We start from the raw sequence: 23,069 nt of genomic DNA on the forward strand, positions 1-23,069 counted from the left end.
TTATTATTTACATCAACATAAACTAAGTCCAATTTATTTATTCTTAATATTATGTGTTAACCAGTTTATTGTTTAATATTGTTGGTGGTTGTACTTGATTGTCAGCTCAACATTTTAATCAAAACAGTAGATAAAGGAGAAATTACTAAATTTCCACAGAAACGTTTTGTTAGATTAATAATAATAATAAAAAGATTATACTAAAGTTTTAAAAAACAAGTTTATATATTAGTCTTTTATCGTTGAATGCACATTTAGTTATTATTTCCAAGTCTCACGGAAAAACATGAGCTATGTTTATATTTTGATTATTTCTAGCGTTTGGATTTTAGGGGTACTTCTTTAATGGAATACTGGAGAGAGATTGATCTTCAAGAGATCATCATTTCAACTGGTTAAAAGTTGAAGTATGACTAAACTGACAGAGGAAACAACCAGTATCACAACAGTAAAACTTAGGACAGACCAAATTTGGTCGGCAGACGAAAAAAAAAACTATAAAAAAAATGGAGTGAGCTTCACACAAATTTGAAGTTTCTGACTACTATTAAGTTCTCAATGCACAGTAAACAGAATCTTCTACTGTTTGCAATCATCCAGCCGGTCAATTTTATCACCACCAACATCCTGTATTTTTTTAAAAAAAAACATTATATATATGACTAACCAACAAAATATTAGAGCAGAGATTATGAAAAACATAAAAACAAAAAAACAAAAAAAAACAAAATATTAGAGCAGCTATATATAAAGGTATGATACCTTTTTCAGGGACTAGGTATGATATAAAAGGCTTCCTTGTTGTCCTGTAGTTGTAACTCACATTCAACAGCCTCCCCCGTGAACCATCTAACAGCACGAGGAATCAACTTGTCTTTAATTGTTGAGCTGCAAATTGACAACGAACAGACTCATTATGATTTAAGTTAGGCAAATGAACAAGAGACCTTTGAAGGATGACTCCATATGAGATGAAGTACCTAAACCGACAAGCAAATGAAACCAAAACATGACATACCCAATTTCATAATCAGCTTCCATCAGATCCTTCAACTCCTCAGCCTGCTAAAAAAATGACAATGCAATTAGTTGTGATTTTACTTGTCTACTTTTAAGGTTGGCAGACAATCTTATTCTCACAGTGTCTCCATCCAAATCTGCACCATCATTAGGTACTTCTGGTGGTTTAAAAAAATTAAAGAAGCTGTCACATTTCATAGTTATGGTTATAGGCTTGGTATTCTTTGAGCCCTTCTTTGGCTTCTTCAAATAAGTCTTTTGAGTTAAGCACCTCCCTGGAAACCATTCAATCTCAGTCCTAAGCAAAATACAAAAGTTTGTTAAAATATGTGACTTAATCATCATATGATAACTGTTCGCTCGATAAACAGAAACTAACAACTTACCCAATTGCTTTCTTCAAGATTGGATCAACTTCATCGACCATGTGATATGTTTTTGTCAGCACAGTATTCTTGAAAAAACGGTTAGTTTCAAAGAAAAATTCAAGTTTAAAACCCTTGGGTTTAACAATTCTGGACCACTTTATGTCTTTCAAATATTTAAGAGCTAGCTCATCACGTACTTGAATCTGGATGAAGTTAAATATAAAAATCAAACAGTGAAGAAATCAGAAAAGTGGTGTCTTTGTACACTAGATTACCTCATCTACTAGCAATTCATTTTGATTCATAGCATTCAGCCAAAATCCTGGCACACCCTTTTCTGTGGCAGGGAGAAATATAATAAGCACACCAACTAATGCACAATACTCAAATATCAGTCTACTAAAATACCTTCGCTAGAGTTGGTTGCAGATTCATTTGTAATACCTTCAACTTCAGCAATACCATTTACAATCTCATACCTCTGTAGTTCATTGTGATAGGATGTAGCAAATAGTCAAGATTACCAAAAACACTTATCAAATTCAAAGGTCCATGGACGGCAACTTATTCTCTATAGTCCATTGTAGATATACAAATATAAAACTATACCACCTGAGGAATACCAGTATACCTTGGAATACAGTGCCCCATAAAGCTTCTGGTATTTATCCTCAAGTGCGGTCCTTTCCTCGAAAAACTTTGCCTCTAGTGCATCATGTCGGCTCTAAAAAATGGAAAAAGAGAAGATACTACTCCATCAGTATATACTAGCACAGATAGCATAAATTTTAGAAAACTCTAGTAAGTTGGAGATGGAAAATTCAAGTTTGCAAAAGAATTAGTAAATTGAGCATGGTTTTAATAAGACTTACCAGTTTTAGCACAAGTTGGACATGAGTTGAAGAATCTTATTAGAAGCTACCTATATCACGATAGCATTTGCACACCAATAAACAGAGGACACTAGCAAAGCACATGCAAAATCACTCTTCCAAATAAGTCAGTCATATACTGCTGCCTTCGTATGCCAGCAGGTCTAGCAGCTTGGAAATAGAATATTTTCTTCCCCTCTTGATACCATAAATTGCAAAGTACTTCTTGACATAAGGCCAAGATTCACATACTTATCATACGGCAAGTTTGTTAACCACACAAGTCATCGACAAACAAATGGCAGGAAGAGATTGATGAACAAAAATTTCCATATAAAGATAAATATGAGATAGAAGGAGAACAACGTAATGATCGAATCTACATTTACATGAAACAAACCAAGATCATGGAAACAAAAAATCACTAGTACATAGTTATGTTCTTGTTGCCAATCGATATTCCAAGTAGACTTAAAGCGAAAAAAGAGAGAAAAATATAAGCAAATTATCTCGAACGGAAAGCACCAATAAAGGGATAAGCAGGTAATAAACACAAAACATATCACAGAGAAAACGCCTACCTGCGGGAGGAAAAAATCAAAATCAAAATTTAACTCAACAAAGAAGGAACCAACCTGGATCTCCCGCAACACTTCAACTCGCTTCCTAACTATTGGGCTTAGCGTTTCCAATTCAACCTCATCCTTCTCTGCGTCGATCTGGAGCTTGTCCTGGGGTCCAACAACAACATCAAAAACACGTCAAACCCAATAATAAATGCACCTTTCTCCCCTAAATTACCTACATATCAGGAAAAGAATCGCACCTTTAAAGCATCGACAACACCAGCACTATCCTCCTCCGCATTCAAAGCTGATCAACAGAAACGAGTAAACAAGAACATCAAGAGAACAACAAGAAAAGCAAAGAGAGCAACAAGAATATAAGAAGAAAACAAGGGTTAGCGGATGCAGAATACCGGCGTGGAGGTCGGACGAGGCGTTCGGGATGTCCGTCATGGTTTTCTCTTACTGGAGAAGGGCAAGCGACGAAACCTAGAGTGGGAGTAGACAGAGAGAAAGGAACTCTTCCAGCCTTCGAATCCTTGCGAACGACGACGATGTGGGGAAGATGCGAGATACTTATCGACAGCAACCCGGGGAAGATACGCGACACTAATCGGACGGATTTAGAAGTCATTAATTTATCATAATTAAACTAATTAATATAATCATATTACTAATCCATGTGGCAATCATATTACTAATACACGTGGCAAAAGAAATAAAATTTAATTTAATCTTAAAAATCTATTAAAACTTAAATTCAAATCAATTCTAGTCAATAATGTAAGATTTTTAATCTATAAATTCCTTAAGCCCGAACTTTAAAATTTCTAATTGGAACTTTTTTTTTTCCAATTGAAGATCAAATAGTTGGATCAAATTTACTTTTAACACACCTAAGTGTGGGTGGTCTGTTAAGGCTCTAGAAGTAAAAGTATAAATGAATCAAGTCACTCACGAACTATTCAAATATCGATTCGATAAAAATTTGTTTGAGTTTGTTTAATAAGACTCATTAAGATAAACAAACTAAGCTCAAACTTCATAATATTCAATTCGTTAGTTCGTGAACTTGTTTGTTAGTAAACTCATGAATCAACTTTTAAATAGAAAAATAATAATTTTGATATTTAATTTATAGATTTTACACCCTATTTAAAAATATATAGATAAATATATTAAATTTATTTATTAAAATAAAATTATAAATTTTAATAAGAGTATTATAATTTTCTCTAAATATATAATTTATTTAATGAATATTTAAATTTATAATTTATATTTATTAAACTCGTTTAGACTGATAAAAATTCAAATATGCTCGTGAACCATAAATATATTCATTAAATAAAATTCAAACTCAACTCAATTATAAATAAATCAAATTCAAATATTCAAAAATTCAACTCAGTCCTACTTAATTATATCCCTATCCAAAAGCAAGTGCCGAGCAGAGTTAGACTATCTCCCATCACAGTTTCTTTATATTATCAAAATATTATTTATTTTAGTTGGAAAATAAACGTGAATAGTCTCTTGAATGAGCATTAGTCAGTTAATGGATTTTTTTTTAAAAAAAAATACGCGCCCGGTACGTGCAGCAGGAGGGCTCAGGTTGTCTACCGATTAATAATGGTTCGATCTCCTATTATAATATAATTATAAAGATTTATCTTTTAAATAAGATGCTTTTTAGTTTATATTAGTGGTTAACTGAAAATTTTTACTGAGTTGATTGGGTGCTACCTGATTTAATATAAAATTAAAAAAATATAATCTAAATTTAAAAAACAATTAAAATTATAAGTCATACTAAATATTCAATAATATAATCTTTGAAAAATACTTTTAGGAATAAAAGAATTAAGTTAAATGAAATAGAAATGTGTTAACTTTCAATTTAGAATAAATCTAGAAGATTTGTTTTATTTAGAATTTATTATATATATATAAGCATTAAACTTCAGTGGGAAAATAAAAAAAAAATTCTCTGTAAAATTTTCTGTAATTAATTAATTATTTATTTATTAGACGAAGGGATTATATTGCATTTTATTAATTATATCTTCTGAGGGTTTATGTCCGTTACGTAACTCATTTATATATGAATTATAACGATTTGTGATACATATCGGGTTAATCGTAATGTGGAATCTTCCTCCCTCAGGTCATTATTTCAGGAACGAGGTGAAAACTCGTCAGTGGCGGCGGCGGTAGGGTGCGCCGGCAGCGTGAACCATGGCGCCTCCTCCTCCCACAACGAAATGAAATGTAGCCAGAAATCACTGTATTAGCAGCAGAAATGGGGCCGAGCGGTCGGCGTACTTCGCCAGGAGAGAGGCGGCGGGGGTACTGCGGCGGGTGCTCCAGGACGACGCCGCCCGCCACGCCACGGCTTCATTAAATCCTTCGTTGACTCTCCCTATGTGCACGATACTTGTCTGCCAAACCCTCAAGTATACGTCCCTCCGTTCTTTTTCCTTCCGTACATTTGGAGATGTTTTCCTTTTTGTTTCTAGGTTTTGAGTGGTATGTGATTCAAATGTGTGGTTGGTTACCTTAAAAAAGGCTTACTGCTGAGCTGTAGTGATCAAATTGATCTCCCTCCTCCGTTAACTGTCATGGGGAGGTTAGCTTCACCTAGACAAACTATTCGTTTTTCAGAATCTGAAAAGATTGTCCTATAAGAATGACAATGTAATTGCTATGGGCTATTTATTTTGGAAACAAAAATCCGTAGACTGATAGATTATTTTTGTTTTAGTATATTTTAATTGATTATAGTAGAAAAGTGGAATTTGTTATATGTAAAAAATTTGCCCTCTCCAGCCTCAAGGTGTTTCTTATGATCGGTTCTTCTTTTGTATGTTGTAGTTTTAATAATTAATCTTCTTGATTTCATCATTTACTATATGGTCAAAAGCCTTCTATGCGTCTATGCTGCTTTATGTGTTTTTTGTTTTGTTTTATTCTTTATCTTCACTGCTCTAGTTGGTATTGAAAGAGTTGTCTTCAAGCTTTTCCATCAACTTATCTGCAGAAAGAGTATTATTATTTGTATCTACTTTCTGCTGATTAGTGATTATCATTCTTTCTCCAACTAATTTAACACAAAATACTAAAAAAAATCATCTAAGGAAGTGTTTGACCAATGTTCATTTGTTCGTTGCATGGAATTATGCAAATGTGGAATATGTCCAACAGTATCTATATAGCACTCCATATAACAATGTCAATCTTAACTTTCTGTGGCATGTGTGATATATGGTTTCCCATGTATAATTTTGGCGTACAAAATTTAGCACATGTTGGAATAACATTACTTATCCATTTTAGGGCTCATTTTGTTTACAGTATTATGAAATTTTACTTAAAGTTTTTATTTTTGTTTGTTTGTCCTATCCTATCATATGTTTCCTAATGGACTATGGATACACTCCTACCTTTTAGTACCCCTTAGATTACATCATTGAATTTACATTACCCTTCAACTTTAATAGTCTCCTGTTGCATTACACATCTGGAAGTGTTGCATTAGAGCTCTACTTGGAATTGATTTTTTTTAATCAAGATACTAAGTTGTACTAATATTAGACCCATATTGATACATTTTTAAGTAGTTTATTTTTGCAAAAAGAAAAAAAAAGTATTGCAAGTATATGATCTAAAAGTAAGTTAAATCCTTATAATCTGAAACCTATGTGTGCTATGCAAATCACAGGATCATCACTGAGGCCATGCCAGCAAACTCCGAACGGTGCCGAAGAGGCGTCCGTTGCTGTGGATCATCACTGAGGCCATGCCAGCAGAGGTCCGAGCGCTCAGAGAAAGTCCGGGCACCCGGGAGTGGATAAATTCTTATCACTTCGTCGTTGTATAGCCTTTGTGTGAAGATAGAATTTGACTCACTAGGGGCGCCCGGAGAGGGTCTGAGCATCCGGACTGTGCCACGTCAGCAAACGATCACTTCGACTAGTGAGCCTATAAAAGGAGCCCTGTTGCTCTTCATTTGAACAACATTTTCTGTATTCGAGTTATTTCACTCTGTTCTTCAAATTCTGAGAGTCAATGTCCTGCATGAGATTTCTCCGCTCCCGACTTGTGCCAAAGAAGTCGATTAGTTGAGTTTCATTTGCCTTGGATTAGCAACCTTTCCGGTTGCAAACCAAGTAAATCGTTTGTATCTTGTACTTATTTTATGCATTTTAGTTTCTTTTTAAAGTGTTTGTTTTTATCAAAGTCATAAGTTTCAAAAAAGGGTATACTTGTTTTTTTAGGACAATTCATCCTTCCCTTCCCTTGCCGGCCGCACGGGACCTACAGAGTATAACTCTGAAACCTTGCTTACTTTGGCGAATAGGTTAGTGAATGGATAAAAGAAAGGTGAATTCCATTTTTCTGTCCTTCTGCTATTTATGTGGCTGGATAGATTGTAGAGCAAGGAAACTGGGCAGATCAAGTCCCTACTTCATTTCCCTTGTCGCATCCTCTGAAATTGGTTGGAAGAACAGATGGACACACCCTTCTTTTTTTCCCCCAAAATGCCTTCTGGTTCTTCATCTCCATCATTCTCATTCCATTCTTTGCCATCTGCTGTGTCTCACCCGTCACACACAGGAATAATACATGGGCTTTTGTTACCTCATGCTAGCCATACACACTTTGAGTTATTGGCACTCTGGAGAAGATGAAGAGCAAGAAGGGGCTTCCTTCTCTACTGCAGTAGTTCACAGCAGTCCTCCGCAAGTCTGGTTAGTAGTTGGGTTGTGAGGGGCATATAGGTGCTTGCTTTGGTAGAACCTGAACTTGCGCATGCTATCAGGTCGAAGGGTGACAGAAGCAAGAGTTATGTGCATGTAAATGTTGAATAAGAAGATGTTTCAAGAGTGTTGGAATACAAGGCCAGCTTGCAGGTGCATTCATTATTTTTGATTTTGCTGACAAAGGCAACTCGCTCATCTAGCCAAGCCATAATGATGGTGATGTAAATTGAGATGTCAATGGGGACCTTGATGAAACCAGACACTTCAGCCACTGACAGCTGAGACAGTGGTCATGAAGTCAATGAGCCCTCTCCCAGTTTCACAATGAGGTCCTGTTAAAGCATGAATTTGGATGGGCTTTGCTTAATTTAGTCCTTTATCACTTAGAATTTTTTTCTTTAAATTGGTTTTTTAGTAATTGAATTAGAAACAAGTTAATTCATCTTTTACTTTAATGTGAATCAACATGAATTCATATATATTTGGGTAGAGTGTCAACACAATACAATAGTCATTGGCGCAAGCGACACAAGAGATTACAGTGTTGATCATCGCTATTAGAAATTGTTGGGTTATAAAGTTACAAATAAAGTGGAGGCTTCTGTGTCCAGATCAAAAGGATGAGACATCAGACAGGAAGTCCTAGTTATGGTTAGGTAAGGAAGCCCTAGTAGATTAGGTGGACCGATGGATAGAAAGACCTGGTGGATCGATAATTGGATGTGGGAAGACTGTGGTCCTTCGTTTGAGGAGGAATTATTGGGTTGGTTGCAAATAAAGTCTTACATTGAAATATATGAAAAAGATCATGAGTTTATAAAGGAAAGATATTTCTATTGGTATGAGATATTTTAGCTAGAGCTCAAAAATAAAATTATACTATGTGATACGGTTGGCAATGGAGGGGCCCAAGAGGAAAGGGGGAGAAGGGTCAAGGCTATATAGCGGTCAACAGTCAATAGGACGTGGCGGTCAATAGTCAAGGTGACTGGGCAGTCAATAGTCAAGGTGACTCGGCAGTCAATAGTCAAGCTGACTAGGCAGTCAGAGGCAAGCATATGGGGTAGTCAGAGGTCAGGCAAACTTGTCGATCAAGAGGGCAAAGTAGTTGAAAGACAAAAGGAGACGACAGGCGGAACACCGGGGCACAGGTTGGGATCGGCAAAGCTGTGTAAAGACAACCCGATCTACAGGCCTACGGTCGAGGGCCAGCAAATACTCACGGGTCGGGATCGACAGAGCTGGGTAGAGGCAGCTCGATCTACAGGCCTGCGATTCGAAGGCTCGGAAGTGCAAATCACAAATCACAGATCGGAATCTGCAGAGCTGGGTAGAGGCAGCCCGATCTACAAGCCTACGGTCGAGGGCCAGTAAATACTCACGGGTCGGGATCGGAAGAGCTGGGTAGAGGCAGCTCGATCTACAGGCCTGCGATTCGAAGGCCCGGAAGTGCAAGTCACAAATCACAGATCGAAATCTGCAGAGCTGGGTAGAGGCAGCTCGATCTACAGGCCTGCGATTCGAAGGCTCGGAAGTGCAAGTCACAAATCACAGGTCGGAAGCGGCAGAGCTGTGTAAAGACAGCCCGATCTACAGGCTTATGGTCGAGCACCAGGAAATACAGGGTACAGAGTACAGACCGTGATCGACAGGGCTGTTTAGGGTTAGCCCGACTGACAAGTAACGCTCGGAGGCGGGATCTGGTCGAGGGGTGTGAGGTAGACGCAGACACGATTAATAAGATGAGCTGAGCTGTGCAGGAGTCGGAAGATCACAGTTGTCCGTCAAAGGTAATCATTACATACCAATGGGATGTGCGAAGGCGGAGGTTCCTAAATGAAAAGATGCCCTCATAACCAATAGCAGCCTGACAGATGTCCTTCACTACAAGACAAAACCCATGTGTAAAGGCGGAAGTTCCTAAATAAGAAGATGCCTTCACGACCAATAGCAGCACGACAGGTGTCCGAGATATACGACAAAGCCCAGTGTCTAACGTTTTCTGACAGGGTTGCAGATTCTAGAAGCGAGGCGGGTGCATAAAAGAGGAGGATTCCTCGTACGCGGAGACGCTCTCTGGTCACTTTTTCCACAACTTTTCATTTTGAGTCATTTTTTAGTCTCTCTGCTTTTTGCTGGGGAAAAAGGACCTGACTTGAGCGTCGGAGGGCCTGATCCGGGGACTTTTTCCCTGGGTTCTGCTCTCTAACGTGAGGAGGGGAGATCGTCTGAGTGTGTGCAGGATCCTGCAACATCGTCAGCCGCCCATGGGAGCCGAATCACCCACGACTTTCCGTCAACAACCAGGTCGTCGCGACCAGCCTTCGTCCGACTCAGCTTTCGGACAGGATCAAATTTGGCACCGTCTGTGGGAAACACAATAGCCTGATCCGAAGCGTGAAGATGGAGGACTCTGGTCGAAGCTCCAGCCGGAGGATTAACGTTTCCATGACCGCGGGGGAGTACGAGCTCTTCAAGGAGGTCAGAAAGCGAGCCGCCTCTGAAAAACAAGGCACGGTTTCACGACCTCGCCCAGCACCTGAAACGTCCAAAGAACCAGCTCCTGTTTCCGACAGGAGCTCAAAGAGAAAGCAACCGGAAGAACTCCCTCGTACTTCATTCCGAGAGCCTCACCGCAACTATCATCGAGCTGGACCTCGAGAGCATAGTCCGAAGAAAGAAGAGCCGCCGACGTCGGTGGCGGAAAGCTCTTTACATCCACCCCGGGATTCAGGAAAGGGGAAGGCTATAATCTCTGCCATAGATCTGCCTGAAGATCCGGATGATAAGGTACCATTCTCAGCTCAGATCTTGAGGGAAAGCCTGCCAAGGGGTTATCGAGCCCCAAACATCGGAGAATATGATGGGAGCAAGGACCCGGAAGAGCATCTACGGAAGTTCAAGAACGCGGCTATGTTGTATCAATACAGCGATGCCATCAAATGCCGAGTCTTCCTACATACCCTATCAGGGTCGGCGCAGAAGTGATTCGATGGATTGCCCCCAGAGTCCATTAGCCGCTTCATGGATTTCAAAATGGCCTTCCTACGTCGTTTCGCCAGTAGTCGTAAGTATCAAAAAACCGACCATTGCCTTTTCGCTCTTAAACAGGAGCCAACCGAGCCTCTGCGAAGCTACATCAACCGGTTCAGTCAGGTGGCCAATGACGTCCCCTCCGCCACCTCAGAAATATTGATGAACGCCTTCTCCCATGGATTGCGAGAAGGGGAATTCTTCAGGGGCCTCATCAAAAATCTCGCTCGGAGTTTTGACGATATGGTGGAGAAAGCTTCTTGCTACATCAAGGTGGAGGAGGCTCAGGCCGCTAGGAGGAAGGCTGAAAAGACGGTGGCTCCTGGCAACCGACCTGAAAGGAGAGCACCCCAACCAGCTCAGCCATTTCAACGCGTTCAACCCAGGCCTGCCCCTCAGCCCGCTCAGGGAGTTAGACCAGCCCCACGAGTTGCTGTCGTACACGCGCCCAGGCCTGGACCAAGAGGAGCCCCATATTGCACATATCATCGGTCCAGGACGCATGATCTCAGTAACTGCTTCCAATTCGCTCGTGATTCCAGGCGAGCTGCCGAGCAGGGTCTGCCCCCCCCCCTCGGAGTTAGCGCCCCAAATACAGAGAATGGAGGAAGAACGGGCCGCGGCTGGACGTGCTCGTCAGACCCGACCCAACCTAACCGGTCCTTTTAACCAAGCCGATCCCGGGGAAGATCGAAGAGATGCCGGAGAGCTGGAAAACCGGGGCAACGCTGCTGTGCGAGAAATAGGCATGATTTCAGGAGGGCCCACTGACGGGGACTCAGGCCGAGCCCGTAAGTCACATGGTCGGTGGTTATATGTGGGAGCCGTGGGATGCAGCCACGAGCAGGCGTCCGACCCTGTTATTAGCTTTGGGCCCCAAGACTTGGAGGGTCTGGAACTGTCCCACGACGACGCTCTCATAATCAAGGCCGTTATTGCTAATAGCCGAGTGGCTCGGGTCTTTGTGGATACCGGGAGCTCGGTCAACATTTTGTTTAGAGCTGCGTTCGAGGAGATGCAGATTGATGCCGCTGAGCTCCAACCCGTGACCACTTCTTTGTACGGGTTCACAGGCAACGAAGTCAAGTCTATGGGTCAGATCAAGCTGGCCATCTCCATGGGCACTGAGCCACTGGTGCGCACCCGGAGGAGCACCTTTATAGTGGTGGATTCGCCTTCCTCCTATAACGTTATCCTGGGAAGGCCAGCTCTGCATGAGTTCTGGGCTGCTGTCTCCACTTTTCACCAGAAGATCAAGTTCCCTGTTGGCGAGCGGGTCGGGGAAGTCAAAGGAGAGCAGAAGGTGTCTCGCAGCTGCTACATTGATATGGTCCGGGTGGAGGCGCGCAAAAGCCGGAGGACGCAGGATGGTGGTGTACACGCTATCCAAGAGGAGCCTCTGCCTATTGCCGAGGAGCCTATCCCTTGGGAAGAAATTCAGTTGCACCCTGACAGAGCAGAGAGCATCACTTGTATTGCCAGCGACTTACCGCCGGAGCTTAGGTCGGAGCTGATACAGTGTCTGAGCCGTAATAAGGACGTTTTTGCTTGGTCACCGGAAGAGCTGCCCGGAGTCAAACCAGAGGTAGCCGAGCACAAGCTGCATTTAATGCCCGAAGCCAAGCCAGTCAAGCAGAAGAAGAGAAACTTCTCTGCCGACCAGAATAAAATTATCCGAGCTGAAGTGGATCAGCTCAGGAAGGCAGGACATGTTCGAGAGGTGCAGTTCCCGTCCTGGCTTTCTAACGTTGTATTGGTAAAAAAGCCTAACAACAAGTGGAGGGTGTGCATAGACTTTCGCGACCTCAACAAAGCCACCCCCAAAGACTGTTATCCTCTCCCGCGGATCGATCAGGTGGTGGATTCAACTGCTGGCTGTGAGAGGATATGCATGATGGACGCTTATCAAGGATATCATCAGATACCCTTGGCTAGGGAGGATCAGGAGAAGGTTAGCTTCATAACGGCTGACGGTACTTTCTGCTATACGGTCATGCCGTTTGGACTCAGGAATGCTGGGGCTACTTCGAAGTCAGATTGGGCGGAACGTCGAAGTCTATGTCGATGACATCCTAATCAAGTCCCCCCTGGCGTCCAATCTCATAAGAGATGTAGAGGAAACCTACGGGACTCTAAGGCAATATGGTATAAAGCTGAATCCTCTGAAATGCTTGTTCGGGGCCAAAGGAGGAGAGTTTATGGGGTATCTGGTGACTGAACGAGGGATAGAAGTCAATCCTGAGAAGGTTCAAGCACTTCGGAACATGCAGATCCCTCAGAATCTGAAGGAAACACAGAAGCTAGTCGGCAGGATAACAGTGCTATCCCGATTCATCTCCAGATCTACAGATCGAGCCGCGCCCTTCTTCAAAGCGCTCAGGAAAGCAGCCAAGTTTCAGTGGACGGAAAAATGCACACAAGTCTTTGAGGAGCTAAAGCAATACCTGGAGTCTTTGCCATCACTGTTTAAGCCTGTTGTGGGAGAGCCCCTTTGGGTCTACTTGTCAGCCACCCCCGAGACCGTGGGGGCCGTGCTGGTTAAAGAGCAGGACAATGTACAACGACCAGTGTATTTTTTTCATCCATCTATTGAAGGGGGCTGAGTCTCGGTACACGACCCTGGAAAAGTTGGTTTACGGGCTTGTTCTCATGGCTCGGCGCCTCCGACCGTATTTTTTGGCGCATCCCATCACCGTCCTGACAAACAGTACAATGGGCCGAGCTCTCACCAGGGTGGAGGTAGCAGGTCGGCTTATCAAATGGGCAACCGAGCTAGGGGAATATGATATACAGTATCAGCCCCGAACCGCGATCAAAGCACAGACTCTGGCGGATTTCTTGATAGAGGTTTATCAAGCAGACTCGGAGGAGGTCTGGAAAGTTTATGTAGACGGGTCGGCTACCCATCATGGGAGTGGTGTAGGTGCACTGCTAATATCTCCGCAGGGAGACATTATGCAGTTGGTTGTACGGCTAAATTTCAGAGCTACCAACAATGAGGCAGAATATGAAGCTTATTAGCAGGTCTGCAAGCAGCTCGGCATGTGGGGGCGTACCGAGTCATAATATATTCGGATTCACAGCTAGTAACCCAGTAGGTGACCGGACATTTTGAAGTAAACAACGAAAAGATGCAAGTTTACAAGGAAGCATATGAGAAGATGAGGAAAGATTTTAAAGAAGTCACAGTCACTAAGATTCCTAGGGCTGAAAATGAAAGAGCGGATGAACTAGCTAAAATGGCCAGCTCCCTTACCACTTGGGCGCTTGACAGATCTATAGCACAGACCTTCCTTATAGCTCAGATAGATCTACAAAATAACCTGGGAGAAGTAATTGATTGGAGGGCGCCTATAATAAGCTTCCTCCAACAAGGAATTGTACCCGCCAACTTAGAAGAGGCGCGTATGCTCAGGAGACAGGCTCATTCTTATGTTATGATTGGAGATCAATTGTACAAAAAGTCTTTCTCCAGACCTCTGCTCAAGTGCTTGAATACGGAAGAAGCAGATCAGGCCTTGCGGGAGATACATTTGGGGTGATGTGGCAATCACGCAGGTGGAAGAACGCTGGCCCGGAAAGTACTGTTGGCTGGGTATTTCTGGCCTACCCTGCAGAAGGACGCACAGAAGCTAGTGAATACTTGTTTGTCATGCCAGAAGTATCAGAACCTGACACACCGACCCACAGAACTGCTGAGAACTTCTATAGTGTCTTGCCTGTTTGACCAATGAGGTATGGATATCGTAGGACCTTTCCCGATGGCTACGGGGCAAAGACGTTTCTTGCTGGTAGCAGTAGATTACTTCTCCAAGTGGGTGGAAGCAGAAGCCCTGGCCAGAATCACTGAAGATGCGGTGATCCAGTTCTTGTGGAAGAATATCTTTTGCAGATTCGGCATGCCTCATAAGTTAGTGTCGGACAATGGCAGACAATTTCAAGGACGCAAAATACAAAATTGGTGCTAGGGGTTCGGCATAACTCAGGCCTTTACTTCGGTGGCTCATCCTCAAAGCAATGGTCAGACAGAGGTAGTCAATCAGGAAATAGTGCGAGGGCTCAAAGTCAAGCTGGATCACACGGGAGGCAGTTGGGTGGACGAGCTGTCAAGCATTTTATGGGTCTATCGTACGACACCCCAAGAAAGTATAGGTCTGACACCTTTCCATTTAGTGTATGGTAATGAAGCAGTAGTACCTCTGGAGGTCGGGATACCGTCCATAAGAAGAATGATGTATGACCAAGGGAACACAGAGCGACGGCTGGCCGAACTAGATTTTATCAGCGAAATTCGTGAGCAAACAGCTGCCAGGTTGGAAGCTTATAGACAGAGGATGAGACAAAACTATAATAGAAGGGTGATTCCCCGATACTTCGGAGAGGGAGACCTTGTCTGGAAGCAGATGAAACCCTTAGGGGAAGTGACGAAGTTGGCGCCTCAATGGGACGGACCATACAAAGTTATCAAGAAATTGGCATCGGGGGCCTATTATTTGCAGGACGCTCAAGGAAGGAAGCTGGATCGACTTTGAAGTGCTAACTACCTACGACCCTATCGGGTTTAAGGGGGCTGACTCTGTTGGTGTAAGCCGGGTCAGGCGAGGAGCCTGGAGACAGTAGAATAGTCAGGTAAAAATCCGAAAACGCATATGTACATGTAAAAATTTCACAGTTTAAGCGGCTGGTACAGATCATTTAAAAGGAGCAAAAATTTCATCCGGGAAGCCTTGAATGATTTTGTCTTGATCCAAAAAGTCTGCGGGAGGGATGGAGTTCAAGAAATTCTGCGCGTGAAGCTGTCGGATAACCCCAGCCGCCGTGTATGGTATGGTCGCGGAAAAGCGCGCCCCAGCCTGGGATAAAAATTCAGGAGAGGTCAGATAAGACATTCGACTTTGCAGGCAACGAGCCTCCTCTCCTTCTTGATAGATCGCCAGGGCAGCGGATACTCCCGTCAAAGCCGCCCGAGACTGGGATAGTTCTTCCCTCAGGGCCCTCAGCTCAGCTCCTTGAGCTTCTAACTGAGCTGCCTGGACCTCCAGTCTATTGTTCTTCTCCTGCAGAAGGGTATCTTTGGACTGTGCTTCCTGAGCCTGGTGGGCTAGTTGTTGCTGATACTCCGCCTCAGAGGCAGCTCTTTCCTCACTCATAGCTCGGAGTTCATCTTTGACCTGCCTCAGGGAACTTTTCTGCCGGGTGGTCTGATTAGTTAAGGCTTGGATCTCTGCTCGCAAGGCATAACTGGCTTGGGCGGGGTCATTCAGTTGCAGCTCCAATTCAGAGACTCTCTCTCGGAGTTCTTTGATTTCGTGATGGAGGGTGTGGAAGGATTGGTTCAGCACCAAAGATTCTGCATGAGTCTGGAGAGAAGATACGACCCTTAGTTAAGGTAAACTAATACCAAGTGTAAGGTGAAGAGTACTTACTTTAGCCCAGGACTTCGAGAACCTATCCATCTGAACTAATGGCGACACGCTATCCATTTGACTCATGCTCTCCACCCACAAACTGCCGAGGCAGCCTCTCTTCATCAGAATGCTCGTGGGGGCGTCGTGTCGACGAACTAGAGCAGCTTCAGAGGGGATAGTGGTTCTGTAATGATGGCGGGCGGAGGAGGAAGGTTGAGAAGGGCCAGCGTCAGAACCAGGAGGAACAGGAGGTGGCTCGGGAACGGGCTCATTTGGCACGGGGTCATGACGATCGCCTGGGCTGTCTTCCTCAGCAGGAGTAGGGGCAGAGCGGAATGCGGCTCGTCTTCCCCTGTAAGGGTTGGGAGAGGCTGCCAGATAAGAGAAACAAAAATGAAGAAGGAAGTGGGGTCAGAGTCAGCCACGATGGCAGCAGGGGGCAATATGGCAGTAAAAGGAACAGGATTAAGCGTTTAGGAAGTCGGACCTGGTCTTCAACGCCGTCTGTGAAGCAGGGGCTGGTCGTCAGAGTTAGAGTCATCAGAGCGAGGCTGACCCTGTGAAGAGGTTGCAGCACCCCTGTTTGTGGCGTCTCGCCCGGACGAGCTTAGACCTACGCGATGAAGGGCTGCGCGACCACGTCTAGAGGCCCGGGGGGCCCCTCGGAAGACGCGGCTGGCTGGCTTGATCACAACCCCGGCCTCGGTTCGAGGCGGCATGTGAAGGAGAAGCTGTGTGCGAGGCGGGGTTGGAAGCGGGCTGAGTCACTGCCCCAAATGAGGTGGATCTAAGATGAGGGAGTAGCCTCCTATCCAAGATCACCCGACCACGTCGCATTATTTCCAGATCATCGAGGGGCAAAGGCAGAACCTCTGAGGCGCGATGCAGAACCTCCGCTATAGGCACCAATACGAAAGGTCATTCTCACAAAGAAAATGGTCGAAAGCGGGGGAGGGGGGCTCAGCCTGAACTTACCTAAGGAGCGCAGTGTTTCAGAGGAAGCGGGGCTCAGCCGGAAAAAGGAAAGTAGGTCTTTAGATATCAATCTTGTCAGATTCAAGCGCCAATCCTCCATCTGGATTGCAGCCGTAGCATAGGAGAAGTCCATGTGGAATTCGTCCAGCGCCGGAGTTAGAGGGAGCTTAGACTGCCAGTGCATAGGCCAGCCTATTTCTTCGGGAAACCGGAGAAAAAAGAATTTTTTTTCCTCCAGTTAGCACTAGGAGGAGGGAGAGGAGAGAAGAAAGCAGTATGACTGCGAGCCTGGAAGTAAAAAAGACCATCGGCGTGCCGAGCAAGAGCAAAGAAGCAGTGAAAGAGGGGAGCGGACCAGGAAACCTCGCAAACTTCGCAGAGTATTACAAAGCCACATAAAATCTTTATGGAGTTGGGAGTTAGCTGGCCTAAGGGGATCTTAAAATAGCGGCACACTCCAGACAGAAAAGGATGCGGGGGTAGACGAAGGCCATATACAAATTGCTCAGTGAAGAAAGTACAAGAACCAGGCGGAGGATCGAAGTACAAGTTTACACCAGTAGGGATGATGGGGCGAAAGCTAGTAGGGATTTCGTAAGTGTACCGTAGGTCATCCCAATCCAACTCAGCGAAAGTCGAAGCGCCTGGGAAGTGCTCCGCCAATAAGGAGATCCAAGAAGGAGAAGCCATTGCAGAAGAGATTATCTCAGAAGATAGGAAGAGCAAACGAAAAGAAGAGGTTTGGAGAAAAGGGAGGGTTGCGGCAAAGTCCCCGAGAAAGTCAGTCGGTGGCGGCGACGTTTGAGTATTCCGCGGTGGTGGCGAATCACAGCAGAAGGGAAAGATTACGAAGATACTTATAAGTTTGGCGGAGGAAGGACACTTTCGTAAGTTGGCAACGGATGGTTGATGCAGGGGCGGAGATAGACAAGGAACGCCCTGTGATGGTCCTCGGGAGTATAACCAGGGGGCATTGTGGGAAAGGCAGAGGCTCAAGATACGAAGCGCCTCCTAAGGTGATTGCTCCAAGCAGGACAAAAGTGTACGGAGGGGCCACTAGGAAGGTGGGTAGATCAAATCAGCGGGCTTCAGGGACATGCAAGGTAAAGTTTAGCCCTGGCCGGGCTAGGTATAAAAGCAACTCTCGGAGGAAGAGTGACGTAGCCGAGCAAAATAAGCAAGGGTGAGCGGATTAGCAGAGATCAACCAAAGCCACGGACGACCTACTAAGAAAAGAAGCAAGCTAAGGACACACGAAGGGGAAGCCATACGATTATCCAGACATAAAGCCAAATAAGTGTAATCATCCAAAGTTCAATAAGACCACGCGAATAAGTACAATCACGGAAGATTCAGAGTTAGCACATGGAAGTTAACATTACAACATGTCGCCAATCACACAACATCCGAGGAAAAAGGGGCAGGATCACTGGAAGCCAATGGAAGGGGCCTGGGGTCGGCTGGCACTATTGCGGAAGACGCAGGATCAACGGACGCTTCAGGAGCAGCAACAGGAAGAGCCGGGGCAGAAATATCCACGGGAGCCGGATCGGCCGCAGGGTGAGGAGCCTCCAGGAAGAAGAATCCATCATCCGCTTCGAAGGAAGGGAAAGTTTCCTGCGGCAATTCCCTGGATAGGCGAGCTGTGTCCAGAAAAGTGGCAGGAGGTGCCGAGCGTAGAAAGCCTTGCTCGAAGGCCTGTTTGACCCCGCCCGCGGCCCCGTGACATAGCAACAAGACCATCCAGCGCCCCAGCTTTTGGAGGAAAAAGGGAGAGCTGACATAGGCCAATCTGTAGGCCTTCAGCCGCCCTGGTTCATCGGCCTGGTACACTTCCAGGCTGTTCTTGTGCTTGGTAGCCTCAGCTCGAGCCACAGATAAATCGCTCTAGCCTTGAGACACTGCTTCCTGGGCCTGCACGAGCTCCGCTTGCAAAGATAGAAGAGTGTTTTGACAAGCTTCCCACTGAGTCCGCACGGTTGCCTCCCGGCTAGCGACAGCACTAGCCAGGGCCTGGGCATCGGCCAACCCCATTTGCAGGAGCTCCTGACTTTGCCGTAGCAATCTCAACTCCGCTGATCGGGAGAGCAGCTCTGCCTCTTTGTCCTTCAGCTCAGAAACTGCCGCTTGATGACGCTCCTGTTGGAGTGTATACTGAAAGCCTAAGCTTTGTAAACATTCATGTTAAATAAAGAATCACATTTGGTCAATTTATCTACATTTGTTTGTAGTTGTTCAATTAATTTATATTGTAGATAACACAGCATGTGGTGTCATATGCAGAAGATAATGTTATCAGTACCTTATAAATTATAAACAGAAGCTCACGACCAAAATGGAAAGGAACATACCATTAGAAGGTCGTAGTGTAATTAGGTATTAGTTTATCTTGACTATATAATTACACTAGTACACTCAGAGTGTATTGAGTAGGACCATTAGAGGTCGTTTCTTTTATACTGACTTTATAAAGGAACAAAGACCTCAGTTATTATGGAAGTGTTTGCTCTTAATCCTAATATAATAACAAGCACATATGTTTGATATTTATTTCTTTAATTTATCAATGGATGAGATTTAGTTCGATGAATCAATAAACCCGATAAGTTGGGAAATGGTATCACTTATAGTGTGTGTTGTTGATTATAGAAGGAAACTGTGTCCTAGAGATACTAGGTTGATAATGTCCTCAAGAGGAGCTCATAAAGATTGTCATGTTAAACCCTGCAGGTGGACTTAGTCCGACATGATAATAAGGTTGAGTGGTACTACTCTTGGACTTAGATATTAATTAAATGAGTTGTCAGTAACTCACTTAATTAGTGGACATTCGATATCTTAAACACAGGGAGACTAACACACTCATAATAAGAAGGAGCCCAAAAATGTAATTTGGGATTGGTGCGGTAGTTCAATGATAGTTCTCTAGTGGAATGAATTATCATTGATAAAATTAAGTTGTGTGTTCGGGGCGAACACGGGATGCTTAATTTTATCGGGAGACCAAAACCAATTCCTCCTCTCGGTCCCTATCGTAACCTCTTATTTATAGAGTTCTATACCCACCTATACCCACCTTCTATACCCACCCAATAGGGGCCGGCCAAGCTAGCTTGGGAACAAGCTAGGGCCGGCCTAGGTATAAAATTGGGTGGCCGGCCCTAGCTTGAACCCAAGCTAGTAGGGCCGGCCAAATTAAATTAAAAAAGAAATTTAATTTTAATTTTTATTATTATGTGGAAGATATAATTTAAAGAGAATTAAAATTAAAATATCTCTCTTGTAAAAGATCTACAAAAAAATTAAAGAAAGAGATTAGATCTCTTTCCTTATTTGTAGATTGGAGAGATGTTTTATTTTCTCTTTAAAAATTATTCACATGTTGATAAAATTAAAATTATAGAAATTTCCTTTTATCAACCATGAAGAGATTTTAAAGAGAAATTTTATTTTTTAAAATTTCTGGAAACAAATTATGAAGTTTTAATTGTTGATTAAAACTTGTCTAATTTTTTTTTTCCTTCATTGATGTGGCCGGCCATTGGTTTTAATTTGGGAAATTTTATTTTATTTTTCTCAATAAAATCATGTCAAGGAAATTGAGGAAATTTTATTGTAATTAAATTTCCTAATTTGCCTAGGCCAAGGAATATAAAAGAAGGGGTGAGGGTGCCTTCAAGAGACACAACATCTATTATTCCTCTCCCTCTTTTGTTCCTTGGTGTGGCCGGCCATCCTCTCCCTCTCTTCCTCTTGTGGTGGCCGAACCTCTCTCCCTTCCTTGGAGCTCTTGTGGTGGCCGGATACTACTTGGAGAAGAAGAAGAAGAAGGAGAGAAAGCTAGCATCTCTTGGAGCTTGGTTAGTATTTTGGTTTTTCTCCTTGGTGAAGTTTTCCTTTGTGGCCGAACCTTGCTTGGAGGAGAAGAAGGTGGTTGGTGGTTTCTCATCTCGGTAGATCGTTGCCCACACAACGTCCGAGGTTAGAAGAGGAATACGGTAGAAGATCAAGAGGTTTTTCTACAAGGTATAACTAGTAATTTTTATTTCCGCATCATGCTAGTTATTTATGGAAATAATACCAAATACAAGAGGCTTACGTTCTAGAATTTTGAATATGTTTTTTCGATGCTGTGTTCTTTTATTTTTTCTTTTCCTTGTGATTTGATTGTTCTCTTTGGTTAACCTAAAGTTATTTTAGGAAATTAAATATTAGCTTTCTATAAAAGGTTTTGTCTAGTCGGTGGTGGTTGCTCCCATATCCAAGAAGGTCATGTGCCTCGCCACGTCAGTACTGGGAACCAATTATGGAAATTAATATTTAATGGAATTAATAACTTAAGGAGACTTGGGTCGAACGTGTAAAGTTCCGCAGGAGATCCAAGTCAAAACCTAAAAGAACAAATAGATTAAGTTTTGGATCAAACGTGTTAAGTTCCGCAGGCGATCCAAAATTTAATTTAAAAGAACACATGGTAGCTAGGAAAAGGTTCAGACCTTTGTACAAAATTTTTGTACAGTGGAACCTATAGGTTTTCCGAGTAGCAACCAACAATTGGTATCAGAGCTTGGGTTTTGCCTCTGTGTATTTGGTATTTAGTTTAATTATGCACATGTCATACATAATTTAGGCAGGTTAATAGTAGGATGTGCTAACTTTGTGGATGCAGGATCCAACTATTATGGCTTTTAGTTATTATGTGTGTGATTGGACCCTTGGACATGTCAAGGGCATTTATCTGTGTGTGCATGATTGTATTAAAATACAGCAGGAGCTGTATTTAGTTTTATTAGGATTTTATTTTTGATCTAGATACATGTACATTCCTTTTATGGAATATAGGATCAAAATGTAAAATTCTATTTATGTCGCGGATCGAATCTTGCAAAGCGTGGAACTTTCTAAGGACCAGAGGCGCAGCGGAACAAGGAGCAAGATGGATGCGACAGCTAGACCCGGTGGCGGTGGCCAAATATGGCAGCAGCTTGGGATGACAACACACGGAGGACAACTAGAGATAAAAGCCATAATAGTTGAAAATTAGTTTCTCTATTGCTTTTATATTATGCTGTGTGTGCATGTTAGTTTACAAGTAAAGTAGGCTAGCATAGTTAAAATTCCTCATTTATAAATAACTAAGTGGGAGAGGGATTTTTAAATAAATCCCATGGTCTCCATTACTGGTTTGTAAGTGATGCAAACAAGCTTGCGCGTTGGCTCTGAGTGCCTTCCTCCATAACGGATGAGCTTGTTTGCGGATCACTAGAACAGACTTCCATTTTTGGATGACTATAGGAAGTTAATTAAGAACGTGTGATCTTCCCCAACGGAAGGGGCATAATCTTATTAATGGACTTAGTGTCAAGTAATGGTATACACTTAGACACATCTAATAGTATCATCCCCAACAGAGTCACTGCTATTATTTGTGTGACCAAATAATACCAACTATTAATTTTATTTGTCAAAAAGTTAGGTTGACAAGATAATAAAATTAATGGATTAAAACCCTCCTTTTACAAATGTTGAATTTGTATACGTCCACACTAACGTGGCATACAAAATTCACGGTGTTATGAGGTGTTGGTTAATTTAAAATAGTATTGTTTGAGGAATCAATATTATTCTAAATTTAGAGTTCTGACCAAAAGTTATTTGTGATTCTTAGGATGTCTTTCAACCCACTGTCCATCATACTTCAACAGAATAGACTTACTGGACCAAACTACATAGATTGGAAAAGAAACCTGGACATTGTTCTTATTGCTGAAAGCTATAAATATGTCTTGTTGGAAAAGGTTCTGATGCACCCATCGATGAATCTACCCAAGAGGAGATTGAATATCATAGGAAATGGGTAAAAGCGAGATGAGATGGCGGTGTTACATTTTGGCTTCAATGTCAAATGTATTGCAACATCGATCAAGATTTACCAACAACCTATGATATTATGAACAATCTCAAGGAACTCTTTGGTCATCGGGATAGGGCTTCTAGGCAAGAAGCCATGAGAAAGATAATGACACCACCATGCAAGAGGGTACTCCTGTAGGGATCATATCTT

General features: G+C 43.0%; 1 protein-coding gene and 1 long non-coding RNA gene across 3 annotated transcripts; one reads left to right on the forward strand and one right to left on the reverse strand.

Annotated features, from left to right (window-relative positions):
* Positions 1 to 364: 364 nt before the first annotated feature.
* LOC121973431 (nucleosome assembly protein 1;2-like) lies at positions 365 to 3,412 on the reverse strand. Of its 2 annotated transcripts, none has more exons than XM_042524867.1 (11): positions 3,240 to 3,412; positions 3,087 to 3,133; positions 2,896 to 2,991; positions 2,020 to 2,112; positions 1,797 to 1,869; positions 1,664 to 1,725; positions 1,407 to 1,591; positions 1,141 to 1,318; positions 1,019 to 1,062; positions 763 to 888; positions 365 to 627 (listed from the first exon to the last, which is right to left on the reverse strand). In XM_042524867.1, exons 1-10 carry the CDS (start codon positions 3,277 to 3,279, stop codon positions 768 to 770), a joined length of 939 nt encoding a protein of 312 aa, XP_042380801.1. In that variant the 5' UTR covers positions 3,280 to 3,412; the 3' UTR covers positions 365 to 627; positions 763 to 767. The 2 variants fall into 2 exon arrangements, with proteins under 2 accessions (XP_042380801.1, XP_042380800.1); XM_042524866.1 differs by having other exon boundaries at positions 1,019 to 1,065.
* Positions 3,413 to 4,960: 1,548 nt separating this feature from the next.
* LOC121973432 lies at positions 4,961 to 7,047 on the forward strand. Its single transcript, XR_006109600.1, has 2 exons — positions 4,961 to 5,282; positions 6,548 to 7,047. It is a non-coding gene; the product is annotated as an uncharacterized LOC121973432 (long non-coding RNA).
* Positions 7,048 to 23,069: the final 16,022 nt, after the last annotated feature.

Source organism: Zingiber officinale, chromosome 4A, assembly GCF_018446385.1.
Source record: "Zingiber officinale cultivar Zhangliang chromosome 4A, Zo_v1.1, whole genome shotgun sequence".
In the NCBI taxonomy this organism is placed as follows: domain Eukaryota; kingdom Viridiplantae; phylum Streptophyta; class Magnoliopsida; order Zingiberales; family Zingiberaceae; genus Zingiber; species Zingiber officinale.

Excerpts from the sequence above, each read along its gene's own strand:
- LOC121973431 (XM_042524866.1), bottom strand. The coding sequence starts at position 3,279 with ATGACGGACATCCCGAACGCCTCGTCCGACCTCCACGCCG. Across the intron at positions 3,134-3,239 it reads CTCGTCCGACCTCCACGCCG|CTTTGAATGCGGAGGAGGAT; the intron begins GTATTCTGCATC and ends TCTGTTGATCAG. Across the intron at positions 1,319-1,406 it reads ATCTTGAAGAAAGCAATTGG|GACTGAGATTGAATGGTTTC; the intron begins GTAAGTTGTTAG and ends TATTTTGCTTAG.